Source organism: Lacerta agilis, chromosome 1, assembly GCF_009819535.1.
Source record: "Lacerta agilis isolate rLacAgi1 chromosome 1, rLacAgi1.pri, whole genome shotgun sequence".
Taxonomy (NCBI): Eukaryota; Metazoa; Chordata; class Lepidosauria; order Squamata; family Lacertidae; genus Lacerta; species Lacerta agilis.
The window spans coordinates 82,360,321-82,377,842 of NC_046312.1; the positions used below are offsets into that span (position 1 = coordinate 82,360,321).

The following is a 17,522-nucleotide window of genomic DNA, read 5'->3' on the forward strand; positions in this document are numbered from 1 at the left end:
AAACCCCAAAAGGGAAACATGATCCCTCCCCTCTCTCTTTATCTCTCTTCTGATCTGTAAAGAGAAAAATGTGCTGTCCCCCCTCCCCTTGGTATCTTCTTCAAGTGCCAAATGCCCATGAATGAGAGGGTTGAGCACACCACAGTGAAAGAACTGGAGTGTTACAGTCATATTGATGAGGCAATTCCCATTTCCTCCATGAAGGATAGCCACAAAGCCACAACTGGAGGTAGCCAAGAGGACCTCAGTCTAAGTGCCTGGTGGCAAAATAGTGGCTCCCATCCAAGGCCATTTCCACTGTAACCTGAAACACTGAAACAACTCATTCAGTTTCTCTTGACTCTTTTCCTGTTACTGGGACTTTCATCACTGAATCATTGTGGTAATTAGACACGCAGCACATCAGGGTGTGTGATGCCTTACTGAGCATAAGAGGGAAGGTCCTTGCTTTCAGGGGCTTACAGTCTAAAAATTAAGGGTACTGGGAATTGTGCAAAGGAAACTACAGCTCCCAAGATTCTTTGCAGGAACTCATGTGCATTTGAATGTGCTAGGAAGCAAGGAAATGGCCAAGGAAGGGAAAGCTGGGAAGGGGGCACAGTGATTAGGAAAGCAGTAAGTGATTGTTCCAGTTAGATGTGTTTAGGCTTAAATTACAGAGTTATAGTAGTAGGGTATTCCAGCGAAGGAGTTGCGCCCTGTGGTGGCACCAGAAAAAAATGGGGTGGGGGGGTGGGCGAAATATTTTTCTATATGGGTGAGTTGTGTTCCACATATTAAGAACTCTGAAAGAAAAATAACAGTGTATGTTAATAACAGTCGACAAATTGGAGGTGAGCTCCTTTTGGGGGGGTGCTTCCCCCCCCCCTCGGTGCTGCCCATGGTTCTAAATAGGTGGGTTTTGAGGAGAGATTTGAAGCAAATAAAACGGAGGGAGGGACGAAGATGGGGGAAAGAGCTCAGGGATGGCATGGCGGGGAGGGGGGCGGCTAGTTGCCCCATCAAGAGCCAGGGATGGGGAAACCTAAGCCTCAGAGGGTAGAAATCAGATGCAGAGGAGACTGAAGAACTGACAAAGCTGGGAGAGGTTAACAGCTGGGCTTTGGGCAAAAAGGCAGGATCATCCAGGACTGTTGGATCCTGTGTCATTATTTCCCAATTCCTGCCTAGGTTAGCTTGTTCTTCCTTCTGGGAGCCCCCCCCCCATCAAGCATTTTGAATGACAAGTAGGCGATCCCTATCTAGGATGCTCTCCTGTTGCAGGGAGGGAGCCATCCTGTCTGCCTGGGATTGGCAAGGGCTGGAGATGCGCCTGGTCACTGACACAGACCTATCAGCACATCAAAGGAGGGTCTGGTGAGCACCCATTTCCTGCCTTCCTGCTGCAGCTCCTTAGATGAGGTCATTCAAGAAGGGGAGGGGGAGGCAAAGGGAAGGAGAGGAGAGGAGAAGGATTCGCCTGCCCTGGAGCACTGAGAGGCACCCATGGACTTCTTGAATCTCAGTCCAAATGCAATCCCCCCCCTGCAACCCCCCACTATAGGACAGCACCTATGCTCCCCACACACACACCCTTAGCAGGAAGCAGCCGAGAGGGAATTTCCCATTCTGCTGGGGGCTGCAGGAAGCGCAACAGGAAATGTGTACTATGTCTGTGCATAACCCACCCATATCTCAAGGTGTGTAAGCTTGCCAGCAAATGAGACATGCCCTGAATGAACAACTTCAATTCAATGATGTCACTAGCTCCATATGAGTCAGACCTGCTTTATCAAAATATAAATAGACAGGAGCTTCTGCCTGAGGGCAACACCTACCTTACTCATGATGCCTTCATGCGCCATATTTGGCGTGGGATCTCCCCAGATGAACAATTCTACGATTCAATGATTGCCTCTAGGTTGGTTGTTCATCCTATTCCCAGTCTGGGATCATTTTGGTAGCACAGTGTGAGGCTCTCTCTCAGATTTTTGCTAGCTCTCCCATATCTCCTTTCGATCAGAACATAAGGAATGGTTTTGTAGCGAGTCGTGCCATTATTCCATCTACCTCAATGTTGTCTGCACCAACTGGCAGCAGCTTTCGGGGATTTCAGCTGAGCTGTCCCCAGGCCTATCTGGAGGTGCTGGCGACTGAACCTGGGACCTTTTGCATCCATGGGAGGTGCTGTGCCCTTTGAACTGCAAACCTCCTTTTCTGGTCCTTGGGAGATGTTGTCCAATTTTGAAATTCCTAATTTTGGAGATCTTGGAACAAAAGATTTGTCCCTCTGCCTATTTCTTTCTTTCTTTCTTTCTTTCTTTCTTTCTTTCTTTCTTTCTTTTTGGCACACTAACCAAGCCATACACTTTCTCATATGGTTTGTTTTGTTGATTTCTTGCATATATTTCCTAGATTTCTTCCAAGGAATTCCAAGTGGCTTACATAGTTTTCCCCGTTTCCATTTTATCTTCACAACAACCCTGAAAGGTAGGTTTGGCATAAGGCCATCCAGTAAGCTTCATGGCTGAGTGGGGATTTGAACCCAAGGTGCCTGCAGTCTGACATCTGAGCAAAGTGATAATATTTTTATGTAAGTACAGTACTGTTTCACTCAGATTTTGCAAAATGTATATGAAGTCTGAGATAAATGAAAAATACCAACTCTTTCCATGCCCATAGCCATATTTACAAATCCCTATTTCCGACCACGATTCTTCCAGTTTTTCTAATGGTATCCCACAGTAACTCCTACAGTCCACATTTGTACTGTTATGAAAGAACAAGCAAGAGTCTTGTGGCATCTATAAGATTGTGGCATAAGCTTTTTTGGACTAAAGCCCACAACATCAGATGTGAACTCTCTAACCTATGAAATCTTATGCCACGATAAGGCTTTAAGGTGACACAAAACACTTTGCTGTTTTTGCTGCCATAAGACTTAACAGGGATACCCCTATGGAACATATGCTTTGATGAATCTGCCTTAGTTAGCTGTGGTGGGGTGGTAACTCATTTTTGTGTGTGTTACAGTGTTTCTCGCCCGTCTCAGCAAATCAGGAGGTTATCTAGCCTTGCATGGTAATGATGCATAAGAGTGGATTGCGTTTCCTTTGGGTTTAGGTTTTGATCTTTTAGCGCTTAGCAATGCACGGAATTGTGGTTGCTTTAGTTGAGGTGACTCCTCAAAACTGAGAATTGTCCTCTGGATGGTTAACATCTGTGGCGTATAGTTTTGCTTTGCAGCTGTTGCTCTAGAGCTCTGCACAAATAAGATAGATCTTTGCGTGCACAGCTGTAGGCAAAGGACTACAACTTACCGGTATCTGAGTCATCTCACAATCCAGAGACATGGAACTTGCAACACTGCAGTTGCTGCTAGGCCACATTTCTCATCATTTCAGGCGTTTGGCAGTGCTATCTGAGGACATGAGAGTTGAAATCCAGCAACATCTAGTTCCCCATCCTTGCCATAATCCTTGCCATATTCCATGGCAGTCGTGTTACTTTGAGTAAGATTTGCTTCAATATTTTATTAACCGACTGCTCATCGCCCGATATATTTCTTGTGATGAGAAATGGGTTGATATGAACCCAACACTCTCAGTTGTTTCTCTCAAGATCTGCACGTGGAAACTAATGCAGGGAAAGGAAGTTTTGGGAGGTTAATATCTTACAATAGGCCCACAGCTTACACAGGTGTTACATTCTGGGGATCGGGCCTAAAGCTAAAATCATGTATAGTCAAAACCCATTGGGTTCAATGGTGGGTGGGATTGCCAAATACATTTTTTCCAGAACCCCTCCCTTTTCTGTTCCCCTTTCTTATTTATTTGACTTTTCCTCCATGCATCTAAAGCTGAATGCACACAAGTTAAATGCATGCAAGTTGCAGGCTTACTGTATTCATCATGCTGATCGGCTTGCATGGCTATTAAAATTTGTCAGTTCATGACTCTCCAATGGATTCTGGTTTCTTCCAGACGAAGCACACATTGGGCAATCTGCCTGATTTGTTTCCCTCCAGTAGCACCTTAGAGACCAACTAAGTTTGTTCTTGGTATGAGCTTTCGTGTGCATGCACACTTCTTCAGATGAAGTGTGCATGCACACAAAAGCTCATACCAAGAACAAACTTAGTTGGTCTGTAAGGTGCTACTGGAAGGAATTTTTTTATTTTATTTTGTTTTGACTATGGCAGACCAACACGGCTACCTACCTGTAACTGATTTGTTTCCGTAAGAGTTGCCTGAAGGTTATACGATGTTGTTGTCAAGGTGCTGCTATCTTTTGCTTTTCCACTGTAGTTTTCTGTCTCTTTTCTTACCCCTCAAAAGTTTGACTTTTTTTTGCCAGGGCGGGCAGGAGGGAATGGATTTGTTGTGCAAGAGAGGTTTTATTTAGCTGTTGCTACTTGTTGCAATGTGTGCACTCTCTTCATGGTGGGTTGTGAATGTGCACTCTGCTTGCTCAGAGGACATCTACCTGAATGTGTGTCCAGCCAATTTTCAGATTTGGACCTCAGGATAAACAGATTCTGCAAACCTTTCTTATCTGCCCCAGGAGTGTGTGTTTGTGGTTGAAATGAATGTGAAGGAATGCCTGTGCAGGAAAGTAATAATTTCACAACCTGAACAGTTCTGCAGTCCTCTACTTATGTTCCTGTAACAACTGTTACTTATGCTAGAGACTTCTGTGATTTGCTGGTTTGCTTTTGTAGTGTTCTTCATATGAATAAAACCAATAAAAATGTGTTGGGTTCTTATTTAAACAAAAACCAGTTGGCAACGATTATCTTTTTATTTCATAGGATTTCTACACAGCTTCATTGCAATATAACCTCAAAGAGATTTCCAAAAATAAAAATAAAATAATAAAATTATCAGGTGGTTTTTTAAAAAACCCAGTTAGATACAACTACTTTAAAAACATTCAAAAATAATAAACTTTAAAGTATGCTAAAAACCAGATTAAAACACATGTCAACATTACTGGACACATTGTCTGGCTGCAAACGTGTGCTGCGTTGCTCTTACAGTGCTGGAAGAGAGAGGGGCTTGGGCATTGCTCAGCTCTGATCTTCTGCATTTTCAATCAGTGACCTTTCCTGGACTTGGTTCCACCCCCTCTCCGTGTTGCTTTTGTAGGAATTAGGCCTGGCTCCCTTGAGATAGGATCGTGTTCACACCAGCTGTGCCCTTGCTCCGGTGGAATGAGATTAAGGGGGTGTGAGAGGCTTTCACAGGATCACACTGGGGACCTGTAACACCTGCTCCCACCAGAAGAGAAGGGGATTGCCTAAAGGACATTGCTATCCCAGTCAAATCTGCCCACTGGCTGGCATTCCTAACGTAAAATGTTTCTGACTGCAAGCCGAGAACAGGCAAGGACAATGCAATGCAATAGCTGCCTCTTCCAATAGCTTGGGACTTTGTAGTAGATGTGGTCTGCCCTAAGTGGATATCATTTAGACCAGGGGTAGGCAACCTAAGGCCGGTGGGCCGGATGCGGCCCAGTTGCCTTCTCAATCCAGCCCACGGATGGTCCAGGAATCAGCGTGTTTTTACATGAGTAGAATGTGTCCTTTTATTTAAAATGCATCTCAGGGTTATTTGTGGGGCATAGGAATTCGTTCATACCCCCCCCCCCAAAAAAAATATAGTCTGGCCCACCACATGGTCTGAAGGACAGTGGACCTGCCCACGACTGAAAAAGGTTCCTGACCCCTGATTTAAAGCGAGATGAGTGCCGCAACCCCAGAGTTGTCCGCGACTGGACCTAATGGTCAGGGGTCCCTTTACCTTTATCTCCAGGATCCTCCTAACTCTTAAGGAGCTCTAACTTCAACCACAACAATAAAAACAGAAGTAACCGCAGCAGCAATGTTAATGATGACGGTTTACTTGTTTATTATTATTTATTTATTATTAAATGTTAACTTTATTGGGAAGACAAACTGCATAATGCCATCACCAGTCTCCATAGTTATAAGCTTATCCCATCCAAAATCTTCCAAACGAAATGGGGATTTGATTCCCTATTCCAGACCATCCTCGGTTCACAAGCATTTCACTCAGCAATGTACGAGCTGCAAACGTGCTTCATTCGCCCAGGATTATTAACAACTACTCCACCCCCCATTTTTATGAGAAGTTTTGCTAATCATAAGGCTGTTTGAGGAAATATCTTGTACACACTTCCCCTTATTGGAGGAGGGGTGTGGAAGAAATTGTGGTCTCCTCGGTTGTGTTGAATGCTAAGCCTCTGCTCTTTTGGTTTGGGTGTAGGACGGGGTGATGAGATTTTGTGCCTTCCAGTTTCCATTTGTGATGGCTGATGAGCTTTGGTGAGAACCTGCTTCAGTTGCACACCCTTCATTATGAGGTGATATACTTCAGCTTGTTCCTAATATTATTTGAAATATACAGTCATACCTTGGAAGTCGAACAGAATCTGTTCCCAAAGTTCGTTCGACTTCCAAAATGGTTGGAAACCAAAGTGTGGCTCCTGCAGCCAATTGGAAGCCATGGCAGACATTTGGCTTCTGAAAATCGTTCAAAAACCAGAACACTCACTTCTGGGTTTCGATTGTTCAGGAGCCGATTTGTTCGGGAGCCGAGGCGTTTGAGATCCAAGGTACGACTGTATCTCACTAATGAGCTAATATTCTTGCTTTTACCTAGCAGGGCTGAACATCTGTTTGTGCAGAAGGTCTATTGGAAAAGATATTTGACTTAGGGTGCATAGAGAGGAACCATGTTTACAAGTGGCAAAATAAAATAAAAAATGCACTGCTGAAATTGTATTCTTTATGAAGCAATGTATCTCCCAAAGTTTGGCATATTTTCCACCTCTTCAAGCCAGCTCGGATGAAATGTGTCTGTCTCTGGTACACTTAGAAGCTTTGATATTACCTCTTCTTGGCTTGGCATTGTTGTTTGGCTGCATAAGTTCATACTCAGGAAGGCAAGCAGAAATGTGTCGGTGATGTAATGGCTGATTTGGGTCATGCATAATGTGTGTGTTTGTGCATGCAGTAGATACCACATTCTTGTTGCAATTGCAGTTGCAGAATAAATAGAATAGTTTGGGTTGATCTAGGAAACATTTCTGTCCTTCCTACAACTAGCGGTGGCTATGTGCAAGCACAGGGATGAGGAACCTGTGGCCCTACATATGTTGTTGAACAACAGTCAATGGCCAGGAATGATGGGAATTGTAGTCCAGCGGTATCTCACAAGCCTCAGGTTCTCCACCCCTGGACTACAGCAGGGCTGAAATGAGTTGAGAGTCCAACAACATCTGGAGGGCCACATGTTTTCCATTCCTGAGCTGTCAGAACGCACTTTCACTGCAGAAGGTTAGGCAGGACACCCACTTGAAATCACCACCACCCTTTCAGTAATTTGTAGTGCCTTTCTTGGCCAGGGCTATACATCTTTTGTGCTTCTGTAACATCTTCATTTCATGGCTTGCCTGCTGTTCCCCTTCCAGCAGCCTGCTCAGCTTTTTCTAGCACTGGAGTCTTGTCTAGTAGGAAGTGTCCATCTACACAGAGAGGTTGGTGCCTTGAGTCAAAGCCAACAAGATGCCATCGTCTTTGACCACTGGCCAAGCTGGGTGGGACTGATGGGAGTTGTTGTACAGCAACTTCAGGAAGTCACCACCTTGGCTTTCCCTGCCCACTGACCAGTTCAGGTTTTTCGATGCCAAGGGGCTACTGCCAGGGCTTCTGTGCACGTCCAACAGATTCATCAGATCAAGCCTTTCTCAGCATGGAGGATGCAATGATGGAAGAGCCTTCCTCTACTGTAGCCTTTGCCTTCCAGATAGTTTGAACAAAAACTGATAGCATCCCTGGCCATTGGCCACAGAGGTTGGGTGTGATGCGGGTTGTATTTCAAAACATGGAAGGCACCAGGTCGAGTCTACTGCACTTCTCAGTTGTAATACAGTTGGCAAAAGTATCCCCCCCCCAAAAAAAAATAAAGCGTGAGGGGAGAAAATGTTGCAAACCTTTTGATACCTGGGACTGGTTCACTCACAACCACCTCCTTCATCTGCCTCCCTGCATTGTAGTTGCTGTTTACCACTCCTCCCACTAACAGCAGCTCTGAAGCACAGTAATCCCTAGCATGGAAGAATCAATAGGCCTCCCTCCCAAAGGGCAAACCTGCTTTTGAAGCCTCATACTGCCTGCGTGGAGATTGCCCATTATTTATACTAGATAGTAAAGTGCCCATTCACCTTCTTGAAATCATGGTGTGGAATTAACTAGTTATTGCCTGCCCCTGCCCCATGCTTTATAAATTGGCAGCACTGTGCTAAAAAGAGGATTTCCTAGTCACTAATGGTAAGAGATAAAGTGTTTCCTTGTAACACTTAAGAACCACCAAAGTGAAATAAGCATTATATTCCTCAGTGTGTGTGTAGGGTAATTGCAAGTTACCTAAACACTCCCCTTGCCCCTCGCCCAGGCCTGCATCTTTCCCCAAGACTATGCTACTTGGTTGGACAGTGTCTTCGAAGCGACTGGCATGAGTTTGGCCAAACTGCGGGAGGCAGTGGAGGATAGGGGTGCCTGGCGTGCTCTGGTCCATGGGGTCACGAAGAGTCGGACACAACTGAACTACTGAACAACAACAACATGCTACTAGAACCAGCTCTGGCACTCTGCTGCCTCCTAGGGAAATTCACAAGAAGTACATAAAAATAAAGGTAGCTGTTTTGGTCCATAAGCACAATCCAAAATTCACAGCTGGACAGTTCCTTTTGGTGGGACCAACCCAAAGGCCACATAATCATGGCAAGTTTTGAGGTCTCCAGAACTCTTAATCAGGAAAAAATGTTACACAAATCAGGGTGTGGGATTAGGATGGTGGAGAAAAAATAAAGGTGCAAAAATTAGGCTGGATGTTGTAGCCTATAGTCATGAGGTCAGCTCTGTAGGTTCAGTTCCAAGATTGGGATCGCAGGCTGAATACAGTTCTGTAACTGACAGAGTTACATAGCACAGTAAGGCAAGAAGTTGTTGCGGGCCGTAGTGTGAGGCAAATCTTCACGGCCTGTTCTGCCTTTAAAGCCAGCTGTTGGAGAGAGCTGCTTCCTATTCATACTGCATCTCGCAGATGTAACAGCAGACATCTGGATATCAGAGCACCTTTGCTGCTAACAGTTTTCTGCCGCCTTCTCCTGATGTGAGAAGAATACATGCGTAGTCAGCAGGCCTTGTAGCTGTATCAGACGAAGTGCACTCTGGTTCGCAAAAGCACGTGCCATAATAAATTTGCCAGCCTTTAAGATGTGGGGTAAGCACAAAGCTCTTTGCTGTTTATGCTGCAACATAACCATACCCCTCTGGATAACCATACTTAAGGTTACCCAAGAACATAACCCCGCTGGAAACCATATTTAAGGTTACCCAAGAATGGGGCAAAGAAGCAAAATGGTTTTTAAAAATAAAAATAAAAATGAAGGGCTGAAAAAGGATCCTGGTTCTCAAGCAGGGACCCAGTGTTTATGCTAGAGAAACAGGGATCCTTGCCACAACTTTTATGATACCCACCTAAAAAGACTAAGGGTGAAGAAAGTTAGGTGCAGGAGTCTAACGCAGACTTTCAAGCCCTTGGAACTTTCCCCAGGCCACCCTGCTCACCCCTCCCCTCTACCATGCCCCACCCATGTGCTTTTGCCTGGCTAGCATGTGTCTTTGAACTGTGGCAAAAACCTCTTGCTTACATGGATGCAGGATGGGAGCTGTGCCTGGTGTGTGTGTGTGTGTGGAGCCCTCTAACATTTGTGCGGGTGGAATGAGGCCCACGGTGGAAAGGTGAGTCACATCCCTTACTTTGCACATGTTTGCTTCTTGTTCAAGCCTACCACTGGCACATGCACATGCACGTACACACACACACGCACACACACACACACACCCCAGGTGGTTGTGTGTGAAGTAATGTGTCCCTTGGGTTGGAAAGGTTTCCCCACCCCTGCTTTAAGCACTAATCAGCGCAAGACCCTTCACTGTCCCTGGACAGTGTCTCTCCCAAAGAACGCACTATGTGCATATTTTGCCAGAGAGCCTGCTCTGGTGGTTCTTGCTGGCTGAGGCCCCTGCCTTCCCCTTTGTTTCTCCAAGAAGGTAACAAATCCTAATTCCATAGTGCCTCTGCTGTGCTAGGATGTTGATTCTAACAAAGAGAGAGCAGTTCCTCTTTTTTTCAAAAATCCAGGCACCTGATCACTTCCCTGTTATCAACCGCCAGGGGAACTATTCTTCATTTGCATGTCTGTTTTCTAAACCTGAACACTTAGCCCTCTCCAGGTGACTCCTTGTTAAGCACCAGGCAAAAGGAAGATAATGTGTGGTCCAAGGCAGCAGAGGGGTGGGGGTGGGGGTCAGTGGAGATGAAATGAGAAAAGGACAGGTGTAGGCTACTCATGTTTGTGTTGTGGAGAAATGATTCCAGTTTAGGAAAATTCCACAAGATTTTGAAGTTACCTTCTTCAGCCAAGAAGATAGGCGATCCCCCCAGATTTCTCAATTTTGGGGGGTACAGACTGAGTAGCCCCATACAATTACAGTATATTATCATCCATTTTCCCTCCCAGTGGGTGGCGCTGTGGTCTAAACCACTGAGCCTATTGGGCTTGCCAATCGGAAGTTCGGCGGTTTGACGAGGTGAACTCCCGTTGCTCTGCCCCAGCTCCTGCCAACCTAGCAGTTTGAAAGCACACCAGTGCAAGTAGTTACATAAATACTGCTGCAGCGGGAAGGTAAACGGCATTTCCATGTGCTCTGGTACTCGTCATGGTGCCCCATTGTGCCAGAAGCGGTTTAGTCATGCTGGCTACATGACCTGGAAAGCTGTCTGTGGACAAAGGCCGGCTCCCTCAGCCTGAAACGAGATGAGCACTGCACCCCATAGACACCTTTGACTGCACTTAACCGTCCAGGGCTCCTTTACAGAGCCGTCTTAAGGGGATCTGCCGCCCTGGCGCGGCTATCCCTCCGGCGCCCCCGCCATGCCGCCTCTCCGCCGCCTCCCTCCCGCGCTTGCCGCCCCTTGGGAGGGGGGTGGGCGAGCGGGGGATGAGGGGCGTGGCGCTGGAGCGGCGCGGGGCTCTGCGCGCCCTTCCAGCGCTTCCGGGATGGGAGGCGAGGGCGGCCGGCTCGCGCTCCGCGCGCAGCCGGACGGCGCGGCGCGGCTGGGCAGCTCGCGCTGCATCGGGCGGGCGGGCGGCCAGCTGCGCGCGGAGCGCGAGCTGCCCGGCTGCACGAGCCGGCTGCCCTCGCCTCCCGTCCCGGAAGCGCTGGAAGGGCGCGCAGAGCTCCTGTGCTCTGCTGGGCAGTCAGAGGGCGCTGCCGGCAGGCGCTGCCAGCGGGGCTGGAGGGCGGAGGCGCCCTCCAGGCCATTGCGCCCTGGTGCGCCGCGCCACCAGCCCCAATGGATGAGACGGCTCTGCTCCTTTACCTTTTTTTAATATCTATTCTGACCAGGGAAAGCAGACCTTGGCAACAGGGTTCTGTGCTATTCCTAGGAAGATCACAAGGTAAAGAAAAGAAGTAAGTTTCCGTGTGGCACTGCTGCTTTAGGAGTACATTTTTGCAAGTTCGGCTTGTTCCACAGGGATGAGGAAAAGCTCACTTTTAATGCTAAAGGAGCATTGTCTTCCTTGGCATCCGGTCCTTTGACCCTGTTAGTTCTGGCACATTATGAGTACTCCCTTGCTAGCATGGCTGGATTATGCCAACTGCAGGTTTTGCCCCACTGATTACAGCTAAAGTTGTAAGGACTGAGTTCCCCTATTGCACTGCTAAAAAGCGTGTCCCAACATGCTGTGTCCATGGCAAAGGGTGTTTATTTGTCCCTCTGTGCAGTGAGACATAACCTGGTTCTTCTTTCTGCAGGTGACTGCTGTTCCTGGAGGTGGTAAGTTCCCAACTACAGAGAGTGTTGGCTGTGGAGGAAGTTTGAGATAAGGGGGGACTTTTCGTACAGAGAGGGTGGGGTGGGGGAATGGCACCTCTTTGGACCACTGACACCTTTGTGTCTCAATACTTACTCTGGTTGCATTGTTACTCTGACATGAGGGTTATAGCTTCTAGTGGAGAAACTGTGTTCGTCCATTGCAACAAGAGCAACAGAAGTACTGAATTTTGGTGGCCCAGAGCCCACTGTATCAGATGCTTGAGGTGTTATCCTCAGTTGGTATTAAGTGGGTCTACACAAAGGGACGCGGGTGGCGCTGTGGGTTAAACCACAGAGCCTAGGGCTTGCTGATCAGAAGGTTGGCTGTTCGAATCCCCGCAACGGGGTGAGCTCCCGTTGCTCGGTCCCTGCTCCTGCCAACCTAGCAGTTCGAAAGCATGTCAAAGTGCAAGTAGATAAATGGGTACTGCTCCGGTGGGAAAGTAAATGGCGTTTCCGTGTGCTGCTCTGGTTTGCCAGAAGTGGCTTAGTCATGCTGGCCATATGACCCGGAAGCTGTATGCCAGCTCCCTTGGCCAGTAAAGCAACATGAGAGCCACAACCCCAGAGTTGTCTGCGACTGGACCTAATGGTCAGGGGTCCCTTTACCTTTACCTTTACACAAAGGTATAAAGAGATTTTGTAAATAGTGAATTTTGACAGGCTGCAAAAAAAATTTTGCATTTCATTGCAGTTTGACTCCACTGTTTACACACTTCTTTATTTTGAGGGTTGCCTTGTTCTGCTCACAATCCTGTGTCTTTAACAACTGCAGTGACAGGGAAAGCTCTGCCTGCCGAGTTGCTTTTCACAACTTACCTAACCTTTCCCCATTCTACTTTCTTAGGCTGCTGATGGCATCAATGGAAACCCTGTATACTGCTCTGCAAGATCAGATCCAGTCCTTTGAGGGACACATAAGAAGCTGCCAGCAAGCCTTTGACATTGACACCCTTTACAATGTGTTGCTGCTGCTGTCCCCTGCCACAGATATCCAGAGCCTCGAGCAGCTGGAAAAGCTTGTTGAGTCCAGGGAGCAGGATGGACAGGATAGAGTGAGGATCACAGCTGGCTGTGATAAGTGTGACATTGCCAGCTACATCTCCTGGTTTGTCTCCTATGTGCAGTACCTGGGCTCCTTGAAAAGGTCGTTTGACACCAAGGTTGTGTTTCCATTGTGTGAAAACCTGTACGTTAATGATGACTCGCTTGATGCATTGACCTTTGGACACAGGAGAGGACATGGCCTTCGTGCCCCAGCATCCGTTGCACGCACAGCCAAGCAGTTGTTCTCTGTCAGGAGGAAATGGGCTTTGCTCCTGAAAGGGGACACAATTGATGCGCAGTTTTTCAGCCCCCAAAGCTGGCTTGATGTGCAGGGCTTTGGCGACGCCTGTCCCTTTGGGAAGGTCTTGAGGTTGGTTCCTGACCTCTTTCACAAGGGCTTGGCTACTGCCCGGCTTGCCAGGCTGTGGGTGGAGCGCCATGCCAGAAACCACGGTACCCGCCCAGTGCCCTCAAATCTAGGTTCAACCAAGAGAGGCAAAGTATTGGCTGTGGACAGCTTGGAACACCATGGGTACAACAGTTCCCTTTGCCAGCCTAGGTTACCCCAAGCCCAATATGATTGCTTGGAGGTTTGGTCGCCGCCGAAAGCCAGCAGCAGCAGGTGCAGCAATGAGAGGGGCACCTGCACCTGCATGAGAAGTGCCAGCCAGGGAAGGAACAAGCTGCACGAGATCCGTGGGGAACTCATGTCCCTGCTGTGTCGGGGGGAACGTTCTCTGAGCTTGGAAGCAGAGATTCAGGAGGTAAACCAGAGCATTTCCAACCTGCGGCATCACCGGGTGGCTAAGGAAAGGGAACTGGAAGCCCTTGAGCAGCAACTGGAGAAAGACCATTTGAGTGTGCCCTGCCCACAGCGCCAGGCTGTTCTCTGTGAGCTGGATGCCTTGGGGAGGCAGCTGAGGCTGGAAGAATACCGCAAGAGCATCCTGCAAGGTGACTGGCTGCTAGAGTTGGAGGTCAGGCCAGTCCTTATGCGACCAATAAATACAGTAAGAAGCTAGGAAGTTAACCAATTGTGGGACCCAAAGGTGGGCAGTATGCTGCCAGCCCAGAAACAGAGCGGGCTAGATTCCTTGCAGCTGGAAGGTGGTGGGCCTGTGGCTGCATAGAACTGGGTCTTGGGTGATGTTCAAAGGGCAATGAACAAAAGGGAGAATAGCGATCTTGGGACAAAGGATGGAAAAATTCATTCCCCTTTGAGAGATGAAATGTGTGTCTTTTTATCTTTCTTCCAGCTGCAGGAACGCTGCCAGGAGCTTGCACAGCTATTGCAGGGTAGGGAAGAGGTTCCCCTGGATCTTCAGCTTGCCAATGAAACATAGACTCTCCCTTCTGCTTGGTTGCCTGCCTCTCAAATGAAGGTCGACTTGCCTCTGGGTGCATTGTGGCGGAATAATGCCTGGTTCATCATCACTCCCATGTTAGGTAGGTGTTCCCTGGGAGGCGGAGCTAGTTGGCATTCTAAAAGGAGGGGGAACAACCTTGAAAGGCAGTTGGGGGTTTGGCAGTTGGGTGTGGAGGTTAGAAAGAGAAACTGCGAGGCTAGGCTTTGGGGAATGGGAGGAAAGGTCATTACCATTGCTAAAGGGATGCAGGAAATATAACTAAGCTGAATTACATGAGAAGAAGATTTGTACAAGTAATAACCCAAGACATCCATGTTTTCAAGTTACCTAATAAAGTTAAAAGTGCTTAAACGTTCGCTGACTGTGGCAGTGTATCAGTACCTTAAGAGGTTTGACTAAGAGGAGAGAGCAAAGCTTTCCTGTGGAAGAGGAAACAGTTTGCTTATTCTCCTGTCATACAGAGGGCTGGACAGTGAAGCCAAGTGTGCCACGTAGTTGCCTAAAGGGGAGGCAAACTGCAGTAGTTGGGAACCCTGGTAGGGAGATCCCATAGGTGGCAAGAGGTTTTCAAACGTTAAAGCACTGAGGTACCCCAGAGACAACTCCCATATAAACACTGAAGGATTCATCCTAGTTGTTAGTGAAACATAGGGAGAGTCATGGTTGGGGAAGTATCTACAGGGGAGGGAGTAGGATCCCTCACATGCATCACTTAATATATACCACCCCAAGCCTAGCTTCCGTTAGGTTGATCACTGCAGTGTATTTTACTTTGGGCTGCCATTCATGACTATCCAGAAGTTCAATTCAGTGTGAGACACAGTGATCCATCTCCTGTCACAGGGAGCATTTTAAACCACTGCTCCAGCATTGGTAATGGCTTTCCATGATCCTATGGGTGCAATTTGGGGTGTTAGTTTTAACCTGTAAAGTTCTAAATGACTTGGGGCTAACATACCTAAAGGTTGCACAACAATTATGGAACTCTGTCTTGTTGCAAAGTCAGTGAAACCAAAGCTTGAACAGTTATTTGGAAGCATTGTGAAGCCTTTTTGAATGAGGCAGCTTGGGGAGGCGTGATTTAAGCTGGTAGAGCAAGGATAGGAAATCTGCAGCCCTCCAGAAGACTCCAACACCCATCATTACTAATCATTGGCTATGGGAGTCAGAGTTGGGAATCCAACAACATGTGGTAGAGAGTTTGGATTATTTTTTTTAAATTACATTTCAGTTGGTGTTCTAGTTTGGAATGGGGTAGGTTATATATATTGATTACAAAATAAAACAATTCAGCATGGTGTCTCTTTTGTTGGTGAAAACTGTTCAGGTAGATCCGTCGTTGTCCCTGGAATGTCCACAGCCTGCAAAGAACACCCTTCCCAAACCCATCCTCTAGTCTACTAGCATCTAGTAGCAGCAGCTTTAATTCCAGTTCTAGTAATAGCTACAGTTGTGCAAGGTAGGATGCAAGTGAGAATTGCTAGTTTCTGTAGGGGTTTGGATAGCTCTTGCTTGCACAGCACAGGACCTTGTTCCGCTATAGGGTATTGAGTACACAATGTGTATATGGTAGTAAGGGAGCTGTGGTTCATTCAGCTGTGGTCACCAACCTTTTTTTTTTCTGAGATGCTGTTTTTAACACACCCAACACACACACACATGAGTTAGTAGCTAGACATGGAGTATTCCTTGTTCACTTGTTTGGGTTTCCATACGCTCGGCACATGCAGCTGTTTTTAAAGCAGAACTGGAACTTGGTGACAAGTCAGTATTTCCCCAGGGACAGAGTATCGGCCACCAAGAAGTTTTCCGATAAAGTAAAGGGAAGCAAAACAGGAACCAGAATCTGGGTGGGGAAGCTGACCAAATTCCAAATGAGAACCAGTCTGTGGTGGTGATGAAATCAATCATGACTTGAAGTCATGATAGTCAGTGGACCGCATGATGGGGGGAAACAGGGACACATGCTGCAGATGGAGTTCAGCCACCGCTGGCTACTCAAGTTTGTGACCTGGGGTGCTTCTGCAGCTACTGCTGCATCTTGAACTCTAGGAGTGTGGTGGAGGCCAGAAGTGCTTTTTACTACCCTGAGAAGGCTACCACCCTTTCTGTTGCAATTAGACCTTGCCATTACTGTACAATAAATAAAAATTCTGATGCACAGTAGCTGAAAATTTGACCAGAGAAAACCCTGGTTCAAATCCTACCCAAGTAACAGTATGTAGCTTCAGGCAAGTCCAGGGATGGGGAACAAGTGGCTCTCCAGATGTTGTTGGACTCCAGCTCTCATTAACCCCAGCCAGCGTGGCCAGTGGTTAGGGATGGTGGAAGTTGTAGTTGTAGAACGCCACAGGTTCCTCATTAGTGGTCTGGAGAGCCACAGCTTCCCTACAGTTTCCAGTCTATACTATGGAGGTGGTATTATTGACATCTTAAGGTAAAGGTAAAAGTACCCCTGACCGTGAGGTCCAGTCACGGACAACTCTGGGGTTGCAGCGCTCATCTCGCTCTATAGGCCGAGGGAGCCAGCGTTTGTCCGCAGACGGTTTCCGGGTCATGTGGCCACTTCTGGCGAACCAGAGCAGTGCACGGAAACGCCGTTTATGTTCCCGCCAGAGCGGTACCTATTTATCTACTTGCACTTGACGTGCTTTCGAACTGCTACGTGGGCAGAAGCAGGGACTGAACAATAGGAGCTCACCCCCTTCGCAGGGATTTAAACCGCCAACCTTCTGATCAGCAAGCCCTAGGCTCTGTGGTTTAGAACACAGCACCACCCGCGTGCCTGTTGACATCTTACAAGGCTGTTAAAAGGCATAACAATGTAATGTATGGGAAAGGCTTTGATCACTTGAAAAGCACTGTATACATGCAACGTGGTATTATAACTTCCAAACAAATACAGTCATACCTCAGAAGTCAAACAGAATCCATTCCAGAAGTCCGTTCAACTTCTGAAACGTTTGACTTCCAAAGTGGCTTCTGACTGGCTGCAGGAAGCTCCTGGAGCCAATCAGAAGCCCCGTTGGACATTCAGCTTCCAAAAGAATGTTAAAAAACCGGGATACTCACTTCTGGTTTTTGATCGTTCGGGAGCCAGAACGTTCGGCTCCCAAGGCGTTCGGGAACCGAGGTACAACTGTATGTTATTAAATTT

General features: G+C 47.4%; 1 protein-coding gene across 1 annotated transcript; it reads left to right on the plus strand.

Annotated features, from left to right (window-relative positions):
- Positions 1 to 9,788: 9,788 nt before the first annotated feature.
- On the plus strand, positions 9,789 to 14,395 carry LOC117045647. Its single transcript, XM_033146939.1, has 3 exons — positions 9,789 to 9,808; positions 12,646 to 13,952; positions 14,255 to 14,395. The coding sequence occupies exons 1-3, from the start codon at positions 9,789 to 9,791 to the stop codon at positions 14,296 to 14,298; spliced, it is 1,371 nt and encodes a 456-aa protein (XP_033002830.1). The 3' UTR covers positions 14,299 to 14,395.
- The last annotated feature ends 3,127 nt before the right edge of the window (positions 14,396 to 17,522 follow it).

Excerpts from the sequence above, each read along its gene's own strand:
- LOC117045647 (XM_033146939.1), top strand. The coding sequence starts at position 9,789 with ATGAGGCCCACGGTGGAAAG. Across the intron at positions 9,809-12,645 it reads ATGAGGCCCACGGTGGAAAG|TTTGACTCCACTGTTTACAC; the intron begins GTGAGTCACATC and ends ATTTCATTGCAG. Across the intron at positions 13,953-14,254 it reads CCGCAAGAGCATCCTGCAAG|CTGCAGGAACGCTGCCAGGA; the intron begins GTGACTGGCTGC and ends TCTTTCTTCCAG.